Source organism: Conger conger, chromosome 10 (genome assembly GCF_963514075.1).
Source record: "Conger conger chromosome 10, fConCon1.1, whole genome shotgun sequence".
In the NCBI taxonomy this organism is placed as follows: Eukaryota; Metazoa; Chordata; class Actinopteri; order Anguilliformes; family Congridae; genus Conger; species Conger conger.
This window is the reverse complement of record NC_083769.1, coordinates 18,727,488-18,748,287: the sequence shown is the minus strand read 5'-3', so window position 1 is coordinate 18,748,287 and position 20,800 is coordinate 18,727,488. Positions and strand designations below refer to the sequence as shown.

Here is a 20,800-nt window from a genome sequence, read left to right as displayed (position 1 = left end):
GTCTGAAGAGGTTATGGTCTGTGTCTGAAAACGGACATTCATTCTGCTGTCTTGACGACTGTGACAACTTTTATCATTGGCCAGCCAGTGCAGACAGGCGCCACAGCTGGGAGGAGAAACTGGCAGGGAATAGCTAGTCAGCTAGCAAAGTTGCAGAGTGGAGAGGTCTGTCTGGGGTGTAGGTGCTGAAGATTTAATGGATGGAGGTATGGTTAATTGCCATATTAGTCTAAGCTGTCATTTGATTATTTATTTATTTTCTATCATGCAACTTAATTATTTCCCATTTGATTTAACGGGTGCCTTGATAATATTGGTTGAAAAAATGAACAGTGCCCCCTAGTGGTATTACAACCGAGAATTCACACGTACTGTGTACTACCACAAATCAGGGACCACTGCTGTCGTAGATGTGGACCTGGGTCAACTTTTGTTCACATTACAGAGAGCCAAATTAAGATATCTGTAAAATATGTGTCAACGGATGATTGTACTTGAGCCAGACTCTTTCCTGAAGATATGCACTGGTTTATTTAAAAAAAGGATTGTATTAATACGGCTGTGTCTCGATTTTTTTTCCCCACGGGATTCAGACATATTCTTAATATAGTAGAGGTCACTTTTTGTGCATGTGTTCATCTGTATAGTTGTTTATGTAGATAGTACTACATTGTATTCCCACAACATTTATCGGCATTGCATTTCCACAGCACATATATCTGTTTTGATACTAATCAAACATAAATCTTCCTGTCTTTCAACGTCAGTCACTCATCAGTAAAGGCGTTTTTTATCTGCTTGGAATCAGTGAATGTATATTTGTTAAACAGAATTTTCACAATGAAAAATTATCAGCACACTGAATAAATCCATATCCAGTGGCTATACAAGTTGAAGGTCCAATGGAGGTTGACTCGCCCTGAAATTAAACATGGCTTTCCCTGCCAACGCCACACGGTGGAGCCACTGTTTCAATTCAGACTCTTATCGAACTGGGCCTTTGAATTCTGACGCTGGAATTTCACTTGTCACTAATATTTCTTGTTCTCTAGCTTTGTTACTTATTCATCGTATTCTCGAGTCTAATCATGTATATCTTTGTTTTACCTCATATTATCTCTGTTTATTTTCAGCCAGTAGTTTCATGTTATGCTGAGTGGCGAATGGTATATATATATACGTGGTATATATGATCAAGGCTTAATTTTAACTGCTGCATTGTGTTCGCATTGACCTCTCATATTGATGTTTGAGTAAATGTCAACACGGTCATTTTATTTTTTATCGATTCTTTATTCATTTATAAATAGACGGTATTAAGCATTCTTTACTCGAGCAATAAATAAGCGATAATTTGGTTAGGGAATACCTGAATTTCTCAAATTAAATTATTGTTGACATGTAGCAACGAAGTTGAATCATAGACGAGTTGAATTCAATAATCCTTCTAGCTAATTCTTTTAAAAGCCAGCTGTGCGTATTTTCTTACTTTTACGGTACCGGAAATACGACTTGCGCCTCCCTTAGGGATGTGGGCTCTTCCTGTGGAGATGTCGATTACTGGAATAGCTTTCGCTATCTGTGTTTATTTCTGGGTCGGTACCAAACAGTTTTGATGAATAAACAGCTATGTAATTTAGCTGTTTGCTTGTGTGACTCACTGAGGCTCAGATCATGTCGCACTTTCTTTTGGTAAATGTGTCGTGAGAGAAATAATCGTATAGTTGTGACACCCGATTACAGAAGAACACATCTTCGAGGTTAAACCGAGCTTGGGTAAGTTAAAGGGCTGGGAGAAAATGTTAGCGAGCTAGCCTAGCTAGCTACCCACAGTCATGAACTGCCTGTCTTTAGCTTGCGCTAATGTTATGTAGCTAGCTAGCGATACTTAGAAGAACTGCTTACAAATTGAGACTAGATAGATGACGGGCATGTCATCTCCCTGTTTGGCTGGTACCTTTCTGATATTACTCTAAAATAGATGTTTGCTGGGTTTTAAATATATATAATGTTAGCTTTGCATCTCTTACTTTATTGTAAACCGAGCTAGCTAGTTAGCTGTGGATTTCGACGCTTTCTATTCTGTAGCTAGCTAGATGTGGATTGTTGATTTGTCTGCTCATTTCATTCTAATGAATTTAACGTAGCTGGCTAAGTGTTATTTCCATACTTTTCAGGGCATGATGTATTTTGGTGAAAAGGTGTCAATTGCAGAATACAGCACAGCGTCATCCTGGAGTTGACGCTAGAAAATTAAGTTGGTAAGTAGTAGTAACACAGTAGCTAGTTGGCTACCGAGATGTAGCTGTAAACTATAGCTAGCTAGTTTGACTTGGCTAGGCTAGCGAGCGGTGGGAACCATTTTCTCCTGTATCGATGCTCCCATATCCTCTGTTGTTTAAATAATGCCTTGTTCTGTAACCTTGCCAGCTAACCAGGTAAAATTGCAATCCGCTTGTTTGAAAACGTATAGACACAATCTCACTGTCTCGAATTTTACGGTTTTGTAAGAATGTTGGTGTTTTTTTTGTTTTTTTTCACCTGACGATTCCATTCTTCACCGATAACCGAGTTTTACAACGAACAATTTTCTTTGATTTAACGTACACCCGATAACAAATATGTATACAAGTTAATTTATTCGAAGTTGTGCCGTTTGTCGTAGCTACTGAACGTCTGTAGACGTTTCCGGTTTGTAACATGTATTATATTAAGTGTGATTTCCATTCATTTTGAAACTCCCCCGCGAAGGACGCAACCATTTATATTAGCCACTATTGCTAGTCATAGACGTCATTGCATTGGAATGCAACAGTCTAGATACTTATTTTCTGCCAACAAATAATGGACGGTTAAATGCTGGCTTAAATTCTAGTCAATCCTGTAAATAATGGTTTAATATTTTGTAAATGCATGTATTGTCAATGATTCATGAGCACTGCTCATGCCCCTGTTCGTTGACATCACATCGGCTTTTTCCTCCAAGTAGGTATGGCCTCCCAGCGTCACCCGTTTTCCTCCCCATCGGTGTCCTCCAGCGCTTTTTGCCGCGTGAAGAAGGTAAAGGTGGAGAGCTGCATGTGGGATGTGACGAACCAGTCGGCCGATAGAAAATACTTCCTGCCCTGCCCCACTCAGGGAAACGCTGCTCCCTCCACGGCCTCTGGCTTCAACCCGGCCTATGGCTCCGCCAATTTGAATTTCCGTCCGGCGGGGGGTTCCAGGGGTCATGTGGTGGTGCGTGCTGCAGACAGCACCGGGAGCCTGCCGGGGCCCTCCTCCTCTTCTTCGTCGTCCTCCTCCTCTTCGTCCAGCTGCCGGGTCAACGACCCCTCCCCGAAGCAGGACCTTTACGGGAAGCAGAGCGGCCTGAAGCGCAAGCGTGAGGAGGTGGAGAGCAGCGACAGCGTCCAGATCCTGGAGGAACTCTCCGCCCCCGTGCCCTCCAACCGGGGCGGTGGGGGCGGGGCCACCGCCCAGTCCATCGCCCACTCGGCCTCCACCGCCAAGAGCAGCAACTCGCACAGCGAGGGCGACTACCAGCTGGTGCAGCACGAGATCCTGTGCTCCATGTCCAACAGCTACGAGGTGCTGGAGTTCCTGGGCCGTGGAACCTTCGGCCAGGTGGCCAAGTGCTGGAAGCGCGGCACCAACGAGATTGTGGCCATCAAAATCCTGAAGAACCACCCCTCTTACGCCCGCCAGGGGCAGATCGAGGTAGGGTGCCGGTCAACAGCCCACTGCAACTGTTTGAGAGTGGTGTGAAGGTTCTATCCAGATACTAACATTGGGCATATCCAGATACTAACATTGGGCATATAGGATATTGAATGGCCTGAATGTAAATTCAAATCAGTAATAATATCACCGTAATACAGTAAATGTGGATTCAGACAGAAAAAGGAAAGCCACAAATTTACTTTGAAATTTAATGGCGCTGCTTGAAGGAAGCAAAGAGGAAACCTTTTTTTCCCGTTTTCTAGGAATTTGATAAAAAAAACAATATATCTTGGCTATCAGATTTCCACTTCCTTTAGTAAACAGTCATGTGCACATTCAAACTAGACAGCAGGCGAATGAGCAGAAATGGGCGTGACTGGGCGAAGCTGAAGTGCACATGCTCTGGAGATTATATCTCTAACAGCTGACCTGCAAAGCAGCAATAGGAAGGAGGCTTGTTGTGTTGTTTGATGGACAGCAGATGTCGCTTTTGAGCATTTTTTGAGCGCTGCCATGACTTGAGAATGCATTGTTAACATATTGTGTACATACATTTGTCCCCTGTTCATTGCATTGCTTATCCTGAAATGGGCTATGTATAAAATGTGCAATAATTTCTGCATGGTGAAATCAAAGTTTAACCATAATTAAGTTTGATTACAAATCTAAAATTGTGGAGTTCCGAGCCAAATCAAGACAAAATATGTATTTGTCCGAATCATTGAGGAGGACCCTGTAATTCATGATTTTATTTTTTGTTTAAGTTGAATCTGGGTGGTGATGCTAATCGTTAGCCTCCCTACCCCTCAGGTGAGCATTCTGAACCAGCTCAGTGCGGAGAACGCAGACGAGTTCAACTTTGTGCGCTCGTACGAGTGCTTCCAGCACAAGAACCACACGTGCCTGGTGTTCGAGATGCTGGGCCAGAACCTGTACGACTTCCTGAAGCACAGCAAGTTCAGCCCGCTGCTGCTCAAGTGCATCCGGCCCGTGCTGCAGCAGGTGGCCACCGCCCTGATGAAGCTGAAGAGCCTGGGCCTCATCCACGCCGACCTCAAGCCCGAGAACATCATGCTGGTGGACCCCATCCGCCAGCCCTACAGGGTGAAGGTCATCGACTTCGGCTCAGCCAGCCACGTCTCCAAGGCCGTGTGCTCCACCTACCTGCAGTCCCGCTACTACAGGTGAGTGCCGTGTGCTCCACCTACCTGCAGTCCCACTACTACAGGTGAGTGCCGTGTGCTCCACCTACCTGCAGTCACGCTACTACAGGTGAGTGCCGTGTGCTCCACCTACCTGCAGTCCCACTACTACAGGTGAGTGCTGTGTGCTCCACCTACCTGCAGTCCCGCTACTACAGGTGAGTGCCGTGTGGTCCACCTACCTGCAGTCCCACTACTACAGGTGAGTGCCGGGGATCCTTGATGGTGGCACAGTTTTTTGTAACAAGTCAGTTTTTGACATTGAGTTGTGTTTTGTTCAATGGGATTTGTTCACCAGGGACAAAACCGTAGTTCTGATAAAGGGTTTGAATTTGTTTTAAAGGTACATTAGGTCAAGCGAAGAATTGCAGCTACAAATACACTCAAACCACAACACTGTTTATCCCACCCCTTCTCTGTGAATGCGCTGAAGTTGATACGCCATTGGCTGTGGCAATTATAACCAATTTTCAACCAATGAGCTTGAATTATTGTACAGCTATAGATGTTTTAGTATAGTGCCGGCCCGTCAACTGGATATGTTGAAACCCGAATTTAAGGACCATAAACACAGGCAGAGGGTGAGTCAACATGTCAGTGAGCCTTTTTCAGTGATAAGAAGGGATTTACAATGGTTTTGTAACAATATTTAAAAATGAAAATCTTACCTATTGTACCTTTAAATTCAAAATTGTTTGCTTTTAAGCTTATTAAGAATAGTTACCACCAGCATTTTTTTATTTTTTTTATTTTTTGTATTTATTAAATCATTATCTGCAGCGGTAGGAAAACAACCAAACATCAGAGGCCATGTCAAAAGGTTTTTTGGGGAAAAAACATCACTAATATCTTTTGGGTGTTGATGCAACAGCCAATCAGCACTGAGGTCGTAAGGCTTGTGTGTGCTCATGTGATTTGTTTTTTTTTTTTTGTTTTTTTTTAAAGATATTTTTTAGGCCTTTTTCAGCTTTATTGGACAGTATATAGTATAGAGAGACAGGAAGAATGGGAGCGAGAGAGAGGGGAAGACATGCGACAAATGTCGGACGGTCGGATTCGAACCGCCGACGTCGCGGCTCGCAATGAGCATGCGGTCAGTGCTCTACAGGCTGCGCCACCGAGACACCCGTGATTTGTTTTTTTCAATAACATGGAAGCTGCAAGGCCTTGCTGCTGACTGGCTGTCTTATCACCTGGGAGATGTAACGGCAGCCATTTTGTGCCGGTATCAGTGAAGAGAGCGCAAACAATTTAAAAACCAATTATATCAGGGGATGATTAGGTGGCAGGTTGAAAGAGCCAGGTTGGGAATTTAGCCAGGATATTGGGGAGCTCCTACTCTTTGTGATAAGAGCCATGGGATCTTTAATGACTACGGTGAGTCAGGACCTCGGTCTCATCCGAAAGACGGCGTCTTCTAGAGCACAGTGCAGCAAGTGCCCACCGTGCCCAATGTGGTGCAGTGAGGGATATTTTTTGGTCTGCAAATTACATTACTACTGTCAATCTCATTTCACACGCCTGCTTCCTGGTTCCTTGCAGAAGTGGTGGAGGCTTCCTGGGATTTAAAGCCTCTGGACTTCATGTCCTTATTTAGACTCGAAGCACTGCAGTAGTTTTATTTTGGAAATCAGGAGCCATGGAGCACATTTAGTATTTACTCCTTCATTCAATGTGAAAAACTGCAGAATAAATGGAGTGCTTTTTAAGAGTTTCTGCTACTGGTGCGTAGAGCCAGGTAATTGCGCAGTAAAAAGGGAAACGCTATCCGCACCCTACAAAAATAAGGAAAATGGAAAAGAAAGCATAAAGCACAAATGGGTTCAAGAGTATATTACAGGTGACTACACAGGACATTAACACTTTATAGCAAAATCCATATTGTGCAGGCCCATGGGGATTGTAGTCCACCTGTGAAATGGCATTGAGATTGGTTTTGAAGCAGCGGAGGAACCAAAGCATATGTGCACTGAGGGCTTCGGCTGTAGGCCTGTTACATACTCTACACAAGGAACACAAACATGAATGCAGCCCCAGAGTACATACACAAGCTCTGTACTTGCATCCCATACGCTTACTGGCTACTTTAAGCCCTGTCTGAGGTTATATACTGCCTGTCCACAAGGTGGCAGTCTGGGCTAATCTGGTTGGCGTGAGTAACCCTGGAGAGCAAAGGATAACTGAATTTGTAGCTGCTTTTTGAACAGTATTTGCATCCCGTTTACATCTAGCACCTCTGACAGAAACTTCTGAAATTGCATTGCATATTTACGCTACGTTACAACATTTGAACTGCACATTTAGCTTGAACAATGGTCTTCACTACTGGTCCTAGAGAGCCGTAGCTTCTGCTGGTTTGTGTTTTCGCCTTTAAGCACTTAAAGCTGTTACACTGTGTGTAAACAATGTCTCGGGAACACTTTAATGTTCAATAATAGGATATTAAGCATCAAAATAGGCCTTTGTGCACGATTACTGCAGGTACCCTTATATCCTTAATATCAACAACCAGTTCTGACCCAAGAAATCGGGTGAGGCATGTTAACTGTGTAATTAACTGCTTTAATTGATCATTTAAGTGGCAAGTAACAACAAACGCCAGTGCACCTTGCAGCTCTCCTGGACCAGGAGTGAGGACCACTGTGCTAGAGTATGGAATAGGCTTAAAGGCCCGGACACACCAAACCGACGGTCGGCCGTCGGACGTCGGTGGCGCCCTGTCGGCGGCGCCCTGTCGGCCGTGTCTTTCCGGTGTGTTCAACATGTTGAATCGGCGTCGGAGCCGTCGGACGTCGGTGAGAGCTCTCTCATCGATGGCTCCGGGGGCTCCGACGCCGACCGTCGGTTTGGTGTGTCCGGGCCTTAACAGTGATGTCTCATTAATGTCAGAATTGTATTTGTTAACGCTGCTTTTCCACGCCCTCCCTCTCCTCCTTTCGGCCGGCTTGCGCAGGGCTCCAGAGATCATCCTGGGCCTGCCCTTCTGCGAGGCCATAGACATGTGGTCTTTGGGCTGCGTCATCGCCGAGCTCTTCCTGGGCTGGCCTCTGTATCCGGGAGCCTCGGAGTACGACCAGGTCAGAGCAGCTGCATGTCTCTCACTGCTGCAGCTGCCCCGGCTGCAGGCTACACAGCGATAGGCCTGTACACGGGTGTGTTGACAGCCCGTGGGCGGACATTTTGAAAATATTTGCCTTGCACACGCACATTCACATGAATACGCACGCACCCACATGCACGCGCACATACATTCTTGAGTAATTATTCTTTTTTAACTATTATATTTCACAAAGAGATATAAGTAAACAAACATAGTGTTTTATGACAGAATATGCTACTCGGATAACTAAAGGTATATGAGGTTAACACGCCTCAATATGCAGCATGGAGTCCACACATCTTCCAGCACCTTCTAGAATCTGGACCATGTAAGTCATTGGGTCCATTTTATCTGGGGTTAATGAAACCATACATCGATCCTGTCTTGAAGTAACTTCATATGTGGCTGTAGATAGCTGCGTCAGTCATTCTGTGAGTAGGCGGACTACCTCTGACTGTGCATTGTGCTGTTCTAGATCCGCTACATCTCCCAGACCCAAGGACTGCCGGCTGAGTACCTTCTGAGCGCCGGAACCAAGACCAGCCATTTCTTCAACCGAGGCCCTGCCTCCAGCTACCCTCTCTGGAGGCTGAAGGTGGGTCCCCGCTCTGGAGCCGCAGTGCCCTGGAGAGTCACCTGTCCATGGGTGTCTTGAGTCAAACTCACTTTACGTCACCTTAGTTATTCAGCTTATGCTTCCTGTCCAAAGCCTCTTGCAGTTGAGTAGACTAATCAGGGGCCAATCCCCCATGGAGAAATGTGGGGTAAGGGCCTTACTCAAGGGCCCAGCAGCTGTGTGGATCTTATCGCGGCTACACCAACCCTCCAGGTCCCAGTTAAGCACGTTAGCCACTAGGCAATAGGCAATAGGCTGCCCCATGATTGGACACAAAGTCTGTAGTGTGTGACAATGTAATTTCTTTGAAACGGCAGCATTCACAGGGGAAATGGTGGTCTGTGCTTCACTATGGAGGCTGAGGGGTTTGCTGTTTGTTCTTCTGCCCTGACAGGATCTTGGGCAATATGGGCCCCTTGGCCTTCTGTTGAGTATATCGTGCTCTTCCAGTGCCTATGACTCTGAACTGCAGCCATATTGTGATTCCTGACTGCATTCCGTTTCCATATACTCACTTTTAGACCCCGTCAGAACATGAAGCGGAGATGGGGATCAAGTCTAAGGAAGCTCGGAAGTACATTTTCAACTGCCTGGAGGACATGATGCAGGTAACGAATTTAACGCATGTGGGATTTTTGGACAGATGACTTTGCCTCCTTCTCTGCTCTGCTGTGGAATAGCTTGCCAGTGCATGTAGTGGAGGCAGAAACACTGGGTGTTTTCAAGACCAGGCTTGATACGGTGTTGGATACTATTTAGCTTTTAGGCAAACTAGGCAGTCAGTACACTTAGGGGAAAAAGTGAGCATTGCTGGGCTGAATGGCCTGTTCTCACCATTACCTTGTGTTATGTTATGTTTCCGTTTCCATTTCCATTTCTTCTATTTGAAATGGTCGCCGTTTGTATTGATGAAGGTAGACTAGCTCTGCAAGCTTTTGCCTGTGTGACTTTGCATGACTTTGACTTTGTGTATGATGGTTGTATGCGGTTGTCACTGACACTGCGACGTGGTCATGAGCTCCAGCTGGAGGAGTGCGCTATATGTACGTAGCACCCTACCATGCTGGAGCGAACCTGCGTGGGCGTGCACAGCCATGTGAAAAGCGAAGCGGGATATTGTTGCGATGAAATGGCGGAATGTATAGCCCTGGCCCGGCCTTTGAACGTTTGCCCGCCCGGCAGGTGAACATGACCAGCCTGGAGGGGACGGACATGCTGGCGGAGAAGGCGGACCGGCGGGAGTTCATTGACCTGCTGAAGAGGATGCTGACCCTGGATGCGGACAAGCGCATCACCCCCGTGAAGACCCTGACCCACCCGTTTGTGACCATGGCTCACCTGCTCCACTTCCCACACAGCTCACAGTAAGCCCCGCCCGCCTCAGCCCCGTCTTGTTGGTCCGCGGTGTTGCGGGATTGTTTTTCCGAGTAGGTGCGGCTAGTGTATCCTTAAAGGGCCACACACAATATATATATATATATATATGTATATCTATCTATGTGTGTGTGTGTGTGTATATATATGTATGTGTGTGTGTGTGTGTGTATATATGTATATGTATATGTTTATATATATGTGTGTGTATATATGTGTATATATGTACACATGTATATATGAATATATGTACATATATGTGTACATGTCTATATATATATGCGTATATATGTGTATATATGTATATATGTGTATATATGCATATATATGTATATATATGTATGTTTATATATATGTGTATATATGTATATGTGTCATCCTGGAGCTTTCGATGTGTGTTCCATACTGATCCATGTAAAATAAGTGGAATTTTGGTAGAAGTACGCATATTTTAGGGTCTAACTGCTATTTTTCTGAGCTGTTTGTAAAATGATTTCCCACGTGACATGATGTATGTTTTTGCATAATTATCGCATGCCGCTGCTAAATATTAACAGCACAGCACAGGAGGTGGAGGGGGAGAGGGAATTGGGCTCTGGCGGGGCAGGGTGAGGGACTTTTCAAAGAACCTATGTCACTGCTCTTTGCAAACGTTTTGTGTGTGCCTTTAAGATGAGGTACTTAATTTAATCACTTTTCCTCTCCGGCTTTAATCATTAGCTTGTGTGCGGCTAAAACCTATGGATAAGTGTGCCTACTAAGAAACCTGGTACTTGGAATAACAGTGCTTAAAGGAACAATGTGGTTTATAACAGGTAAACTTGCTTTGCAGTGTAAAGTCCTGCTTCCAGAACATGGAGGTTTGCAAGCGGAGGGTTGATGCTTTTGAGAACGGGAAGAACCTCTTCGCTAGCAATGCTACGCCCAGCGCCGCCACCAACCTCACGGTCACTTTCAGCAGCCAGCTCAACCAGCACGGCCAGGTGAGACGCCTTAGACATGCCTTAGGTGTGCCGTCTTGCCGCGTAATGGCTGCAGAAAAATCCCACTTTCCTCCTTGTTTTCGGTGCAGTTACAGTTGGAACTATAACTGCTGAACTTATCCTCTTTCCTCTTCCGTTGGTTGAGCTAGTGGATGCACAACAATGAAAATGAAATCGAACATCTTGTCTAAATCTGGATTTCCCAAAATGTTGGTGTTTTCCTTTAAGTATTTAAGCCAACATAAGCAATATAAAGAATTTTTCTCCATAACTTCCCAACCAAAACAAGCAGAGATAAGCTATACATGCCATATGGTTTGTAAGCTAGTATGTTTAAAGTCATATAGTAGTCCTCAGGCAAAACAAATGTTCCTCACAAATGTTTTATTCCAGAAGTTGATGAGGTTTTGTAACAGTCCTCAGGGAAAAGACAATTCATTTGGCAATTCATCTGTCTCTCTCCTGTTCCATGGAATAGGTTGCCACGGGCGACAGCCAGTCGCTCTCCCATGGCAGCAACGTGCCACTGCTCAGCTACCAGCCGGCCCTGTACCAGCAGGCCACCATCAACATCCCCGGCCTCGCCCAGCAGAGCGTCCCCCTCTCGGTGCGCCCTCCCCAGCTGTGCGCCCAGACGGAGCCCTTCCAGCAGACCCTCATCGTCTGCCCGCCCACCATCCAGGGTGAGCTTCCTGTTAGCCACTTTTAACCTGTTACCAGCCCCGTTTGAAGTAGGCTTTTCTCAATGTCCTAGACCTCCAATTACCAGTCGTGGTTGTAAATCTGATTTATAGTTTGTTGCTTAATCCTTGCGACAAGTGTCGAAAAATAATGCATTTTCAACTAAAAAGTGTCGCACCCCTAGAAGTTTATCTCACGGATCATCATACTGTGTCGCACAGTATTTATTTGGCAGGATCGGCCATTGAAAGTCATTGTCACGTAAAAAAAATGCCATTGTAAACAAACTGTCAGTTGTTAAACTGTCAGGAGGTCATGTCTCATTCCTATAGAGGCAATAGGATCCTGATCGCCGAAGTATAGATTCAAAACATCCCGCCACACTTTCATTTTTGTTGTTACTTTCATCACCTGTAGCAAGGGTGGTTCTTCTGAGCTTTTGAACGTTCAGTTGATATTTCTGATGCCTCAAATGGTGAATGATCATCTCCTATCGCACTGCTGCTCAAATTAGCCAAGTGTAATTATTAGCCTTAGTGTGTGTACGCTGTAGCTGTGAAAGTGAGCTATAAATGGAAATACTACTTTGCCATCACCCTGTAATTAAATGCGCTGCTTTCATTTAATAGTTAGTTTTTAAAAAAAATAAAAATAATTGGTACCCCTTTTGACTCGTTTTCAGCAACCTGCTATTTACATTCTCTCGTTTAGTTTTGATTTTAGTTTAGTATGCCTTTTCATATCAGTCATGATACAGAGCTGGTGATGCGGGTAATTGTTTATGCTACTAACCCTTTCATGGCACGTTTGGTTGGCCAGTCAGCCTGATCCTGTTCATTTCCTCTGTTTGCTGTAGGACTTCAGGCCTCCAGCAAGCACTCTGGATACCCAGTGAGGATGGACAGCTCTGTGCCCGTGGTCTCGCAGAACCAGTCCTCCCAGTCCGTACAGATCCAGCCCAGTATGCTGACACAGGTAGGAGCGTCCACAGCCATGCCCACCTCACATGCTAGCTCTCTATAACAGTCTGGAGATCAGGTGGAGAAAGTCAGCCATATTTACCTGATCAGATTCACGGTGTACATTTCCTTTTCACACAAGGGGAGCTTTCTGGGGCTTTCCGTGAATATTGCACACACTCAGTGACAAAGGTGTGGGAGTTTGGCTACGCCATCACATGGCCTTCGGCCGAGTTGGTAATTCATGCTCTGTGTGTGTGTGTGTGTGTGTGTGTGTGTCTTCAGCAGACTTGGCCAGCAGGTGCTCAGCAGATCCTCATACCCTCCACCTGGCAGCAGATACCAGGCGTGGCCATCCACAACCCCGCCCAGCCCATCGTCACCGATTCGGCCATGGGAGCCCTCCACTCTGACGGCTCCGCCCAGCTCCCCAGCTGGAGGTGGGTGGAACATTACTGGAACTAAAAACTACAGACGACACAAACTCTGCACTAAACACTCAGCTCTAGTTCCTTTAACCAGAACTCATATTGGCTTTTGACAAGTTTTTCACAAGCTCTATTCAGGGATATGGAAAAAATACAAAATGCCTACAAAGAATGTTTCTATAAACAGGTGTTGGCAGATTTGTAGGTAGAGTTGAGTAACCTGAAAAGTACAGTTGCAGGTACATTTCGAACCCTTGTATCTGAATCCTTTCTGAGATGTTTGTGGAAGGAGTTCATAATGTGAGTGTGTTGTGCAGTGGCAGGGGCTGCCAGGGGGGGCAGTACAGCGGCGGTACCCAGCGGACCTCCACCCTGGCCAGCCAGAGCGCCCTGGCGTCTTCCCAAATGGCCAACGCGGGCGTAGCGTACACTAGAGCCCAGCAGGGGGCGACATCGGGAAAGAAGGCCAAGACCCGCCACGCTGACTGCAGAGCCAGGTACTGCCACACAGAAGCCCTGCTATTTGTTGTCCTGAAACCCAGAAGTGAATTAGCATTTTCCAGCCATTCTTCTGCCGATTTTCAGTGCTTATGAAAAAAGCTATCTTTAATTTCTCTTTCAAATTTTTCGGCATTCACCTTAATTTGAGCAGAGAAATTAGTTCACGCAACGAATCGACCACTGACTAACACGCATACCTTCCCTAACGTAACAAAACGTTTTAATATGGGGCAGCCTGTAGCGTAGTGGTTAAGGTACATGACCGGGACCCTGAAGGTTGGTGGTTCATGCCCTGGTGTAGCTATGATAAAATCCACTCAGCTGTTGGGCCCTTGAGCAAGGGCCTTACCCCACATTGCTCCCGGATGGGATTTTCCCCTGCTTATTAGCTGTAATTGACTTTGGATGAAAGCGTCATGTGCTGGGATGGTTTGTGCTCTCCCACAGGCATTTGTCTCTGCTTCACACCGCCACCTCCGCAGCCCACCGGAGCCCAGTGCTCAGCTCGCCCGCCTACAAGGCCCAGCTGTCTCAGCCAATCGTCATCTCCGACACCCCCAGCCCCGCCGTCAGCATCATCACCATCCGCAGCGACACCGAGGACGAGGACGACAGGAAGTTCCCCCCCGCCAGGTGACCTCACGTCCTGCTCCTGAGCCGGGTTGTGAAAATAATACCAAGGCAGACATCTCCGTTTACTGGTGCTGAGCAGGAAGTATCGTATTGACAAACGGAGCCAATTTGATTACAGCTTGGCAGGAGTTTGTTAACGTGGCTCCCCTACCTCCTAAAGCCTTCAGATAATGAGTAAATAGCTCAAAATGAACACTGACTGTTGTTTTATCAAAGGCCTGGGTCTTGGAAAGTGCATGCTTTCATATGGAACAGTAAGCTCAAGTTGTTAATCTATTCACGAAGCACCGGTTTGTACACATCAACAAGAAAGTACTTTCCTGTTAATGGTGGATTTTTACGGTGAGTGCGGTGAGACTGACGGTCTTTGTATGCAGCAGCTGTGGCGTCGAGCCGCGGGGGAACATCATCAGCTGCGTGACCATCCACGACTCGCAGGACTCAGACTCCTCCTCCAGCAGCCCCCCGAGCCCCAAACGCTCCCGCCTCTCCGCCTCGCCCAAAGCCCTGGACGCCATCATGTCCTCCGTGAAGACCCAGCCCAGCGAGAGCTCTGAGCCCATGGCAACAGGTCAGTGCCTTCAGCATGGATACTATAGTCAGCCTCAGTGTGAACACCTTCAGCATGGATACTATAGTCAGGCTCAGTGTGAACACCTTCAGCATGGATACTATAGTCAGGCTCAGTGTGAACACCTTCAGCATGGATACTATAGTCAGCCTCAGTGTGAACACCTTCAGCATGGATACTATAGTCAGCCTCAGTGTGAACACCTTCAGCATGGATACTATAGTCAGGCTCAGTGTGAACACCTTCAGCATGGATACTGTAGTCAGGCTCAGTGTGAACATCTTCAGCAGAGGTGCTAAAGCCATGCTGCATTGGCCTGGCACACAACTACAGCTGTGAGCATCAATACATGCTTGCAGTAGGTTTTGTAGTTTTCCTCTGGCGTCAGACGCTGGAAGCCACTTTAGGTGGCTTCAGAGTCACAGTGCTTAATGGCTCTCTCCACGAGTGTGGAACTCTCCTTGAACAGTGTCTTTCCCGCTGGATCCTCCAGGGCAGCTGACCAACATCTACGCTCTGCCTAAGAAGGGGTCCGTCCAACAGCTCTGCAGCTCGGGGTCGTCCCATAGCGATCGGCACCACCATGCAGCGCAAACCCCGTCCCAGCCCCTCAACCTCAGCCAGGTAAGGCCTGACCCCTGACCCCGAGCCCACTTGGTGTTCCTCATCCACACTTAGGAGCACATTATCATTGTTACTGTAGTAGCTGCAAACTTAGTAGAACTGCAGTTCTCCTAGCTCATTTATTCAATGTATTTTTTCCATTCTTAAGGGTTAACAGCATGTGTCCAAAATTTTAAATGGATGGAGTCTTTTATTTTGTGCCAGATGATTAATTATGGTCATTAATACCGAGAGGGTCGTGTCCTGGTTACAGTGAAGAAGCTATACAGAAGTTTAGAAAAGGATGTTTAAGTGGCCCCACTAAGTCACATTACAATCAACAACAATCAACCAGGTATCCATTTGACGACTTCAACTGCTGATACCAAATGGCTAACTTACGCTGCATCTTTAGGCCCTGTGTTAAACATCCGCCTGGAGTTACAGAGCTGCAGGTTTTAGACATACCTTTAACCCATTATATTAATTACCAGAAAGGTAAGCTGAAGCCCAACGGAGGTGCGTTCAAGACGGCGAACGTTCAGGGCGAACTATGTTTGCAATCAAAATCCAACCAAGTTTACAGGGCGTTACATGCAAAATGGCAGATGACATAGCCGAGAGACTATTTACCGAGTGGTGTGGTTGATGATTGGATGCTCACGTGGTTGCGGTTATAGTTCTTGGTGTGGATGGGCTCTAAGGTCCCATAATGATGTCCTCCCCAGGTGCAGCCCTCAGTGGCATCTGCCTCTAAAGACCGATCAGGGGGCGGGCCCCTGCGGCATCAGCGCACGCACCCCTCCACCGCCCCGTACCGTCTGCAGGAGGCCTCGTCCTTTTTCAGCTCCGCTCCCAACCTCTACTCCTACCCCGCCTCCCAGGCCCTGAGCCACACCTCCTCCTCCTCCCAGCACGCGGGCAGCAGGGCCGCCTACTCCTCCCTGGGCCTCCTGCACTCGGACAGCGGCCTGCGTCCGGCGGGGCCCGACCGCATGCGCTACCAGCACCACTTCCCCGCCCAGCCCTACGGCCGGTCCAGCGGCTGCTACCACTACAGCCCGCGCAAGCTCAGCCAGCACCCGTACCTATGAGGGGCAGGGAGGGGAAACAACCCCCCCCCCCCCCCCATCCGCCGGAGACCAAACCTTGGACGCGTGCACGAGATGCCCAGACGCATCTGTTTCAAACAAAACAAGCAAGGACTAGGAATACTCTTTATTTTATTTTATTTTAATTTCCCAACCGGGAACCGATATCATCATCATCATCATCATTTTTAATGTCACTTTTAAATTGTTGGTGTTGAATTCCGTGTCAAGTTATTTTAACTGGTTTTCGCGATTGCATTTTAAGGCTCCTAGACCAGACTGTGGTGTTTTAAAAAAAAACAAAAAAGAAGAAGAAGAAAAAAAAAAAAAAAGACATCTTATAACGCATAACTGACAAACCTTGCTGTTGTTTTTCATCTGCGGCAGAAATGCAGTGGTTCTGTTCCGTATCTACGTGCTTGTTTGTGACGCAAGGGCGACTCCTGACTCCTGAAACGAGTAACTGAAGCACACTAACATTTTATGAAGTAATGAATATGTGGACGGCGTAGTGGCAGAGACTTTGCCAGTTTTCCCCTAATGTTCGACTTCCCTCTTCCCTCTTCCCTCCTGTCTGAATCGGCTCACGTGAATGTTACCTGTATGGTTCTAAGACATTTTTGCCCAAAAAAATATTTTTTGAACAGACATCCACCAATTCAGTTGCAGTGGATTCAGCCCCATATGCAGACTGCTGTTTTGTGGGGCTGTGTGGCCCGTTTACATTCCTAGTGTCGTACTTTCTCTCATTTGCTAGTTTTCCCTCTTGGACTGGTGTGTTATGGTCTGTTGTAAGGACAAAAGGCTGCATTAACATCAGTTTGAGCCAGCTCACATTTTCCCAGCGAAGCACCCATCACCAAAATAAAACATGGTTGGTGATATTAGCAGGAAAAGAAGGGAATCCACATCTTTCACGGATGTCATTGCTATGAAATTGCATTAAAAAAAATTGATAGATTTGCAAGAACCACAAAATAAAAATGTAAAAAGGATTAACTGTAATGAATGATACATGAAAATATGTGTTCTTTTACATGCATAAATAGCCTTATTTGAGAGTGAGTTTGTAAAGTTATGAACTTAAGAATGATACCAATCTGACACATGTAAAATGCTATTGCATGTACCATATTGTTAATGGGGTAATACAGTGTTGAAGGTTGAGGGAAAAAAAAACAAAAAAACATTTCATTTAAATGTTTCCATGATTCTCAAAATTTGAAATTTGGTAGAATTTGATATTTGCCACAGGCACTTCCATTTGACACACGCATATATAGTATATGAACACCATGAACAGCGCTATGAAATTGTGTTTATGGCAAAAGTGTGAAATTGCATGCTAAAGATTGATCTCCCACCACTATAATAGTTCATTTAGCTGTTGAAACCTTTAGTGATTTTATTAATGAGATACAAATTTTAGCTAGTATCATTTTCAAATTAGAACATGGCTCTTGCGTCATTCTGTGCTAGCCAATGTTTAAGTAATATTTTTAGGGCTGCCTCGACTGGTTGTGTTTAGTAGCTGGATTTTAGTAGTGAGGGGCTTGTGCTGAGCTTATATAGAATTAATGTTCAGCTCGCTCTCTCCTGAATTACAATATTGCAAATATATGCAATATACCTCCCTCCATTCTGAAAGAAATGTAATCAGGCTTTGGTATTACATGTTGCATGGGTGCTGATATAGTGTACTATGCCTGTACACTACAACTGATGGTATGTTTGTGTTATTTAGTGTGCTATTGACTCCCAGGAGACATTGGTTGCCTACTTAACGGCCAGCGTCTGAAGTAGCACGCTACTTGAGGGACAATGAGCGATATATGTAACAAGACCCAAAAATCATGTACTGAATGGGCATGGAGGATTGATCAGGTTCAAAGTTTGTAACAATTCCTTTTTCAAATAACGTCATGTTCAAACCCAGTACCCAGCAAGCTGATTCCACTGTTTACAAAGTTTAATTATCCTGGCTAAAAGTGAGATTTGTCTGAAGGAAGAATTGTTGTAATTCAAGGTGAGTGTGAAGCAGTGCAGGTCGAACTTTTACAGAACGCATTGCAGCTTTTACATCACAGACCGCAAACCCAGCTGGCAACAGGATGTACTCAGGAATTACAGTCAATCACCAATGCCAATATTCTCTAGAAAGTAAATTTCTGTGGTGACCACACAAAACCCTTTTCACCATCTTTAAATGTGATATGAAATAATCTCCCTGTTGGCTGGAGTTTTGGGTGGAAATGGCAATGCAGAGACCGGAGGTGTATAGGAGTCTGTGGAGTGTACATATGACTTGGACTGGGTAGTTCACACTGAAAATGTACGCATTACTTGGATATTAGGGCATCCGGAGCATTCGCATTTTGTGTAAATTGCTCTGTGGGCTTATTTTGCATAGAACCACCACATTATTAGCGTGTATATCTGATTATGATGAATGTGGATTGGCCTTTTTTAAGGTTTACAAAACCTTAGTGAAGTAGTAATTCATGCAAACCCTTGACGGTGTGACAAGAAACTTTACACAGAATTCACATTCAGAAAAAATTACTTCTCATGCAAGTATCAATAACGGTGTGCATTATTATTTGTGAGAATTAAAAAAATGGTTGAAGTAAATATGTAACCATATTTTAATGCTTAAAGGAATTCTTTTAAACCATATTTCTCTTCTGACATTGGATACTGCATATCGTCGATATTGGTGCATTACTGTACATGTTATGCATAATAAACTGTATGAACAGTGTGTAATTACCTGCCATTTCTTATTTTATTATGCAGTGTATCTATACAGTTGCAGTTCCATTGAGCACAATTGGGAGCACTGTAAATGCCAGTTTTGGCCGCTCAAACAAGATTGTATATTAAATACACTATTTTCTTGAGTATTATTACTTTAAAAAAGTTGGAAACTACATTTGCATTTTATCCTTAAATGTCAACTATATCATATGTGTTTTTTTATTGTACTGTAGGGAAAGGATGATGTCAGCATAAACCCAATAAAATGGTTTGCACCGAAGTTAACCTTTTTTTCTTTGGTGGTGTCCCCCTGCGCAGAGTATGGGGGTCAGAGATGGTGTTTTGTCATGTCATAAAAAGAATACAGCCTAACCAGAATGTTGAGAAAGCAATGTCTACAGTATACAGAATGTTGTTTCTTCTGTTAAATTTGGTAGAGCTTCAGAAAGGAGCCATATTGTCTGTCTGAGCGTGTGTCTGAAGATCAACGAAGACGTGGAGTGTGTGTGAGGCTGATAAGATGTTGTTGTAGGAGGATCATTTCAGGCCTCAGTACGGTCATGTGGGCAGCAAATCCCTTTGATTACTGTGCCCTTTTCTGTGTGGTTTGTACAGTAATTTCCCCCCAGAGTTCATAGCCTGACTGAACGCTCCATTTACCAGCATTTGCTTTCTTTACCATCCGCAACGCATTTTGTAATTCCCTGAAGTACTTTTCCTAGTGCTGTCAAATAATATAATCTGTCAACACATCAGTTATCCATTACAATTTAAAATGGAAAATAGTTTCCTGATTAAAGTGTAGTTTTGAGTTTGAGTTTTTACATGTAGAATGTAAGATGTGACCTGAGCTCAAGTGCTCTGTGCAAAACAAATCAACACCTTGACATACCTGTGCTACTGCTTGGTGTGACCTGAAGTTTTCACTTGCTGCTTTTGTCAGTTCCTTCCATTCAGTGATACTTACAATATATCGTTGTTGTGGGTTTTGATATTTATGAAGTCATATGAAATTACTTCCACAAATAAACCTTTGGTTGATCTACTGTACGCCTCTGTCCTGCAGTTATTTGTGTTTGACCTGATGGATCTATGAAATGCAACTGATCCCTAATGTGTCTGCTGATATTTTACAGCATTAAAGATTGTCTCCTTGAATATTATAATATAAAATAACCATGCTCTGGCACTACTATGTTGTGATGGCAATCTGTGTCTGTGTTCACTTCTGCTCAGTCCTTGTGTGTCTGACCATTTTTTCTTCATGGGCTTTATGTGAAAAGCATGCAGTCAATAGAAGCAGAATAAGAAGAGTAACCGTGTTTGAATTCGCTATGAGAGTGGAGTGTTTTCAGCTGGGTTAGTGCTGGAGAGATAAGGTTGCCTGAATAGCTGAATACTAACCAAGTGGCTTGTCAGTACTCAGCACTTCGCTAACTAAATTCAGTTATGTCTGGCAACATTAGCTGGCTGGACATGATGGCCCCAGCTGACATTGAGCATTTGCGGTCCGACATTTTGTTTTAAAATCCCTCTGCAATGACTGCAAAGATATAATCTTACGGCTGGAGAATAAGATTC

The 20,800-nt window shown here is 45.0% G+C and overlaps 1 protein-coding gene across 4 annotated transcripts; it reads left to right on the top strand.

Moving 5' to 3' along the window:
• Positions 1-1,537: 1,537 nt before the first annotated feature.
• Positions 1,538-20,265, top strand: LOC133138767 (homeodomain-interacting protein kinase 1-like). Of its 4 annotated transcripts, none has more exons than XM_061257789.1 (17): positions 1,538-1,776; positions 2,178-2,261; positions 2,990-3,717; positions 4,531-4,904; positions 7,876-7,999; positions 8,498-8,617; positions 9,160-9,246; positions 9,821-10,002; positions 10,845-10,995; positions 11,474-11,678; positions 12,533-12,651; positions 12,921-13,075; positions 13,381-13,560; positions 14,012-14,197; positions 14,575-14,768; positions 15,262-15,392; positions 16,100-20,265. In XM_061257789.1, the coding sequence occupies exons 3-17, from the start codon at positions 2,992-2,994 to the stop codon at positions 16,463-16,465; spliced, it is 3,300 nt and encodes a 1,099-aa protein (XP_061113773.1). In that variant the 5' UTR covers positions 1,538-1,776; positions 2,178-2,261; positions 2,990-2,991; the 3' UTR covers positions 16,466-20,265. The 4 variants fall into 4 exon arrangements, with proteins under 4 accessions (XP_061113773.1, XP_061113775.1, XP_061113774.1 ...); XM_061257791.1 differs by having other exon boundaries at positions 2,987-3,717; positions 12,924-13,075; XM_061257790.1 differs by having other exon boundaries at positions 2,987-3,717; positions 14,578-14,768.
• Positions 20,266-20,800: the final 535 nt, after the last annotated feature.

Coding starts and splice junctions, on each gene's coding strand:
- LOC133138767 (XM_061257789.1), top strand. CDS start 2,992: ATGGCCTCCCAGCGTCACCCGTTTTCCTCCCCATCGGTGTCCTCCAGC. Junction 4,905..7,875: donor CTGCAGTCCCGCTACTACAG/GTGAGTGCCGTG, acceptor CGGCTTGCGCAG/GGCTCCAGAGATCATCCTGG. Junction 8,618..9,159: donor ACCCTCTCTGGAGGCTGAAG/GTGGGTCCCCGC, acceptor ACTCACTTTTAG/ACCCCGTCAGAACATGAAGC.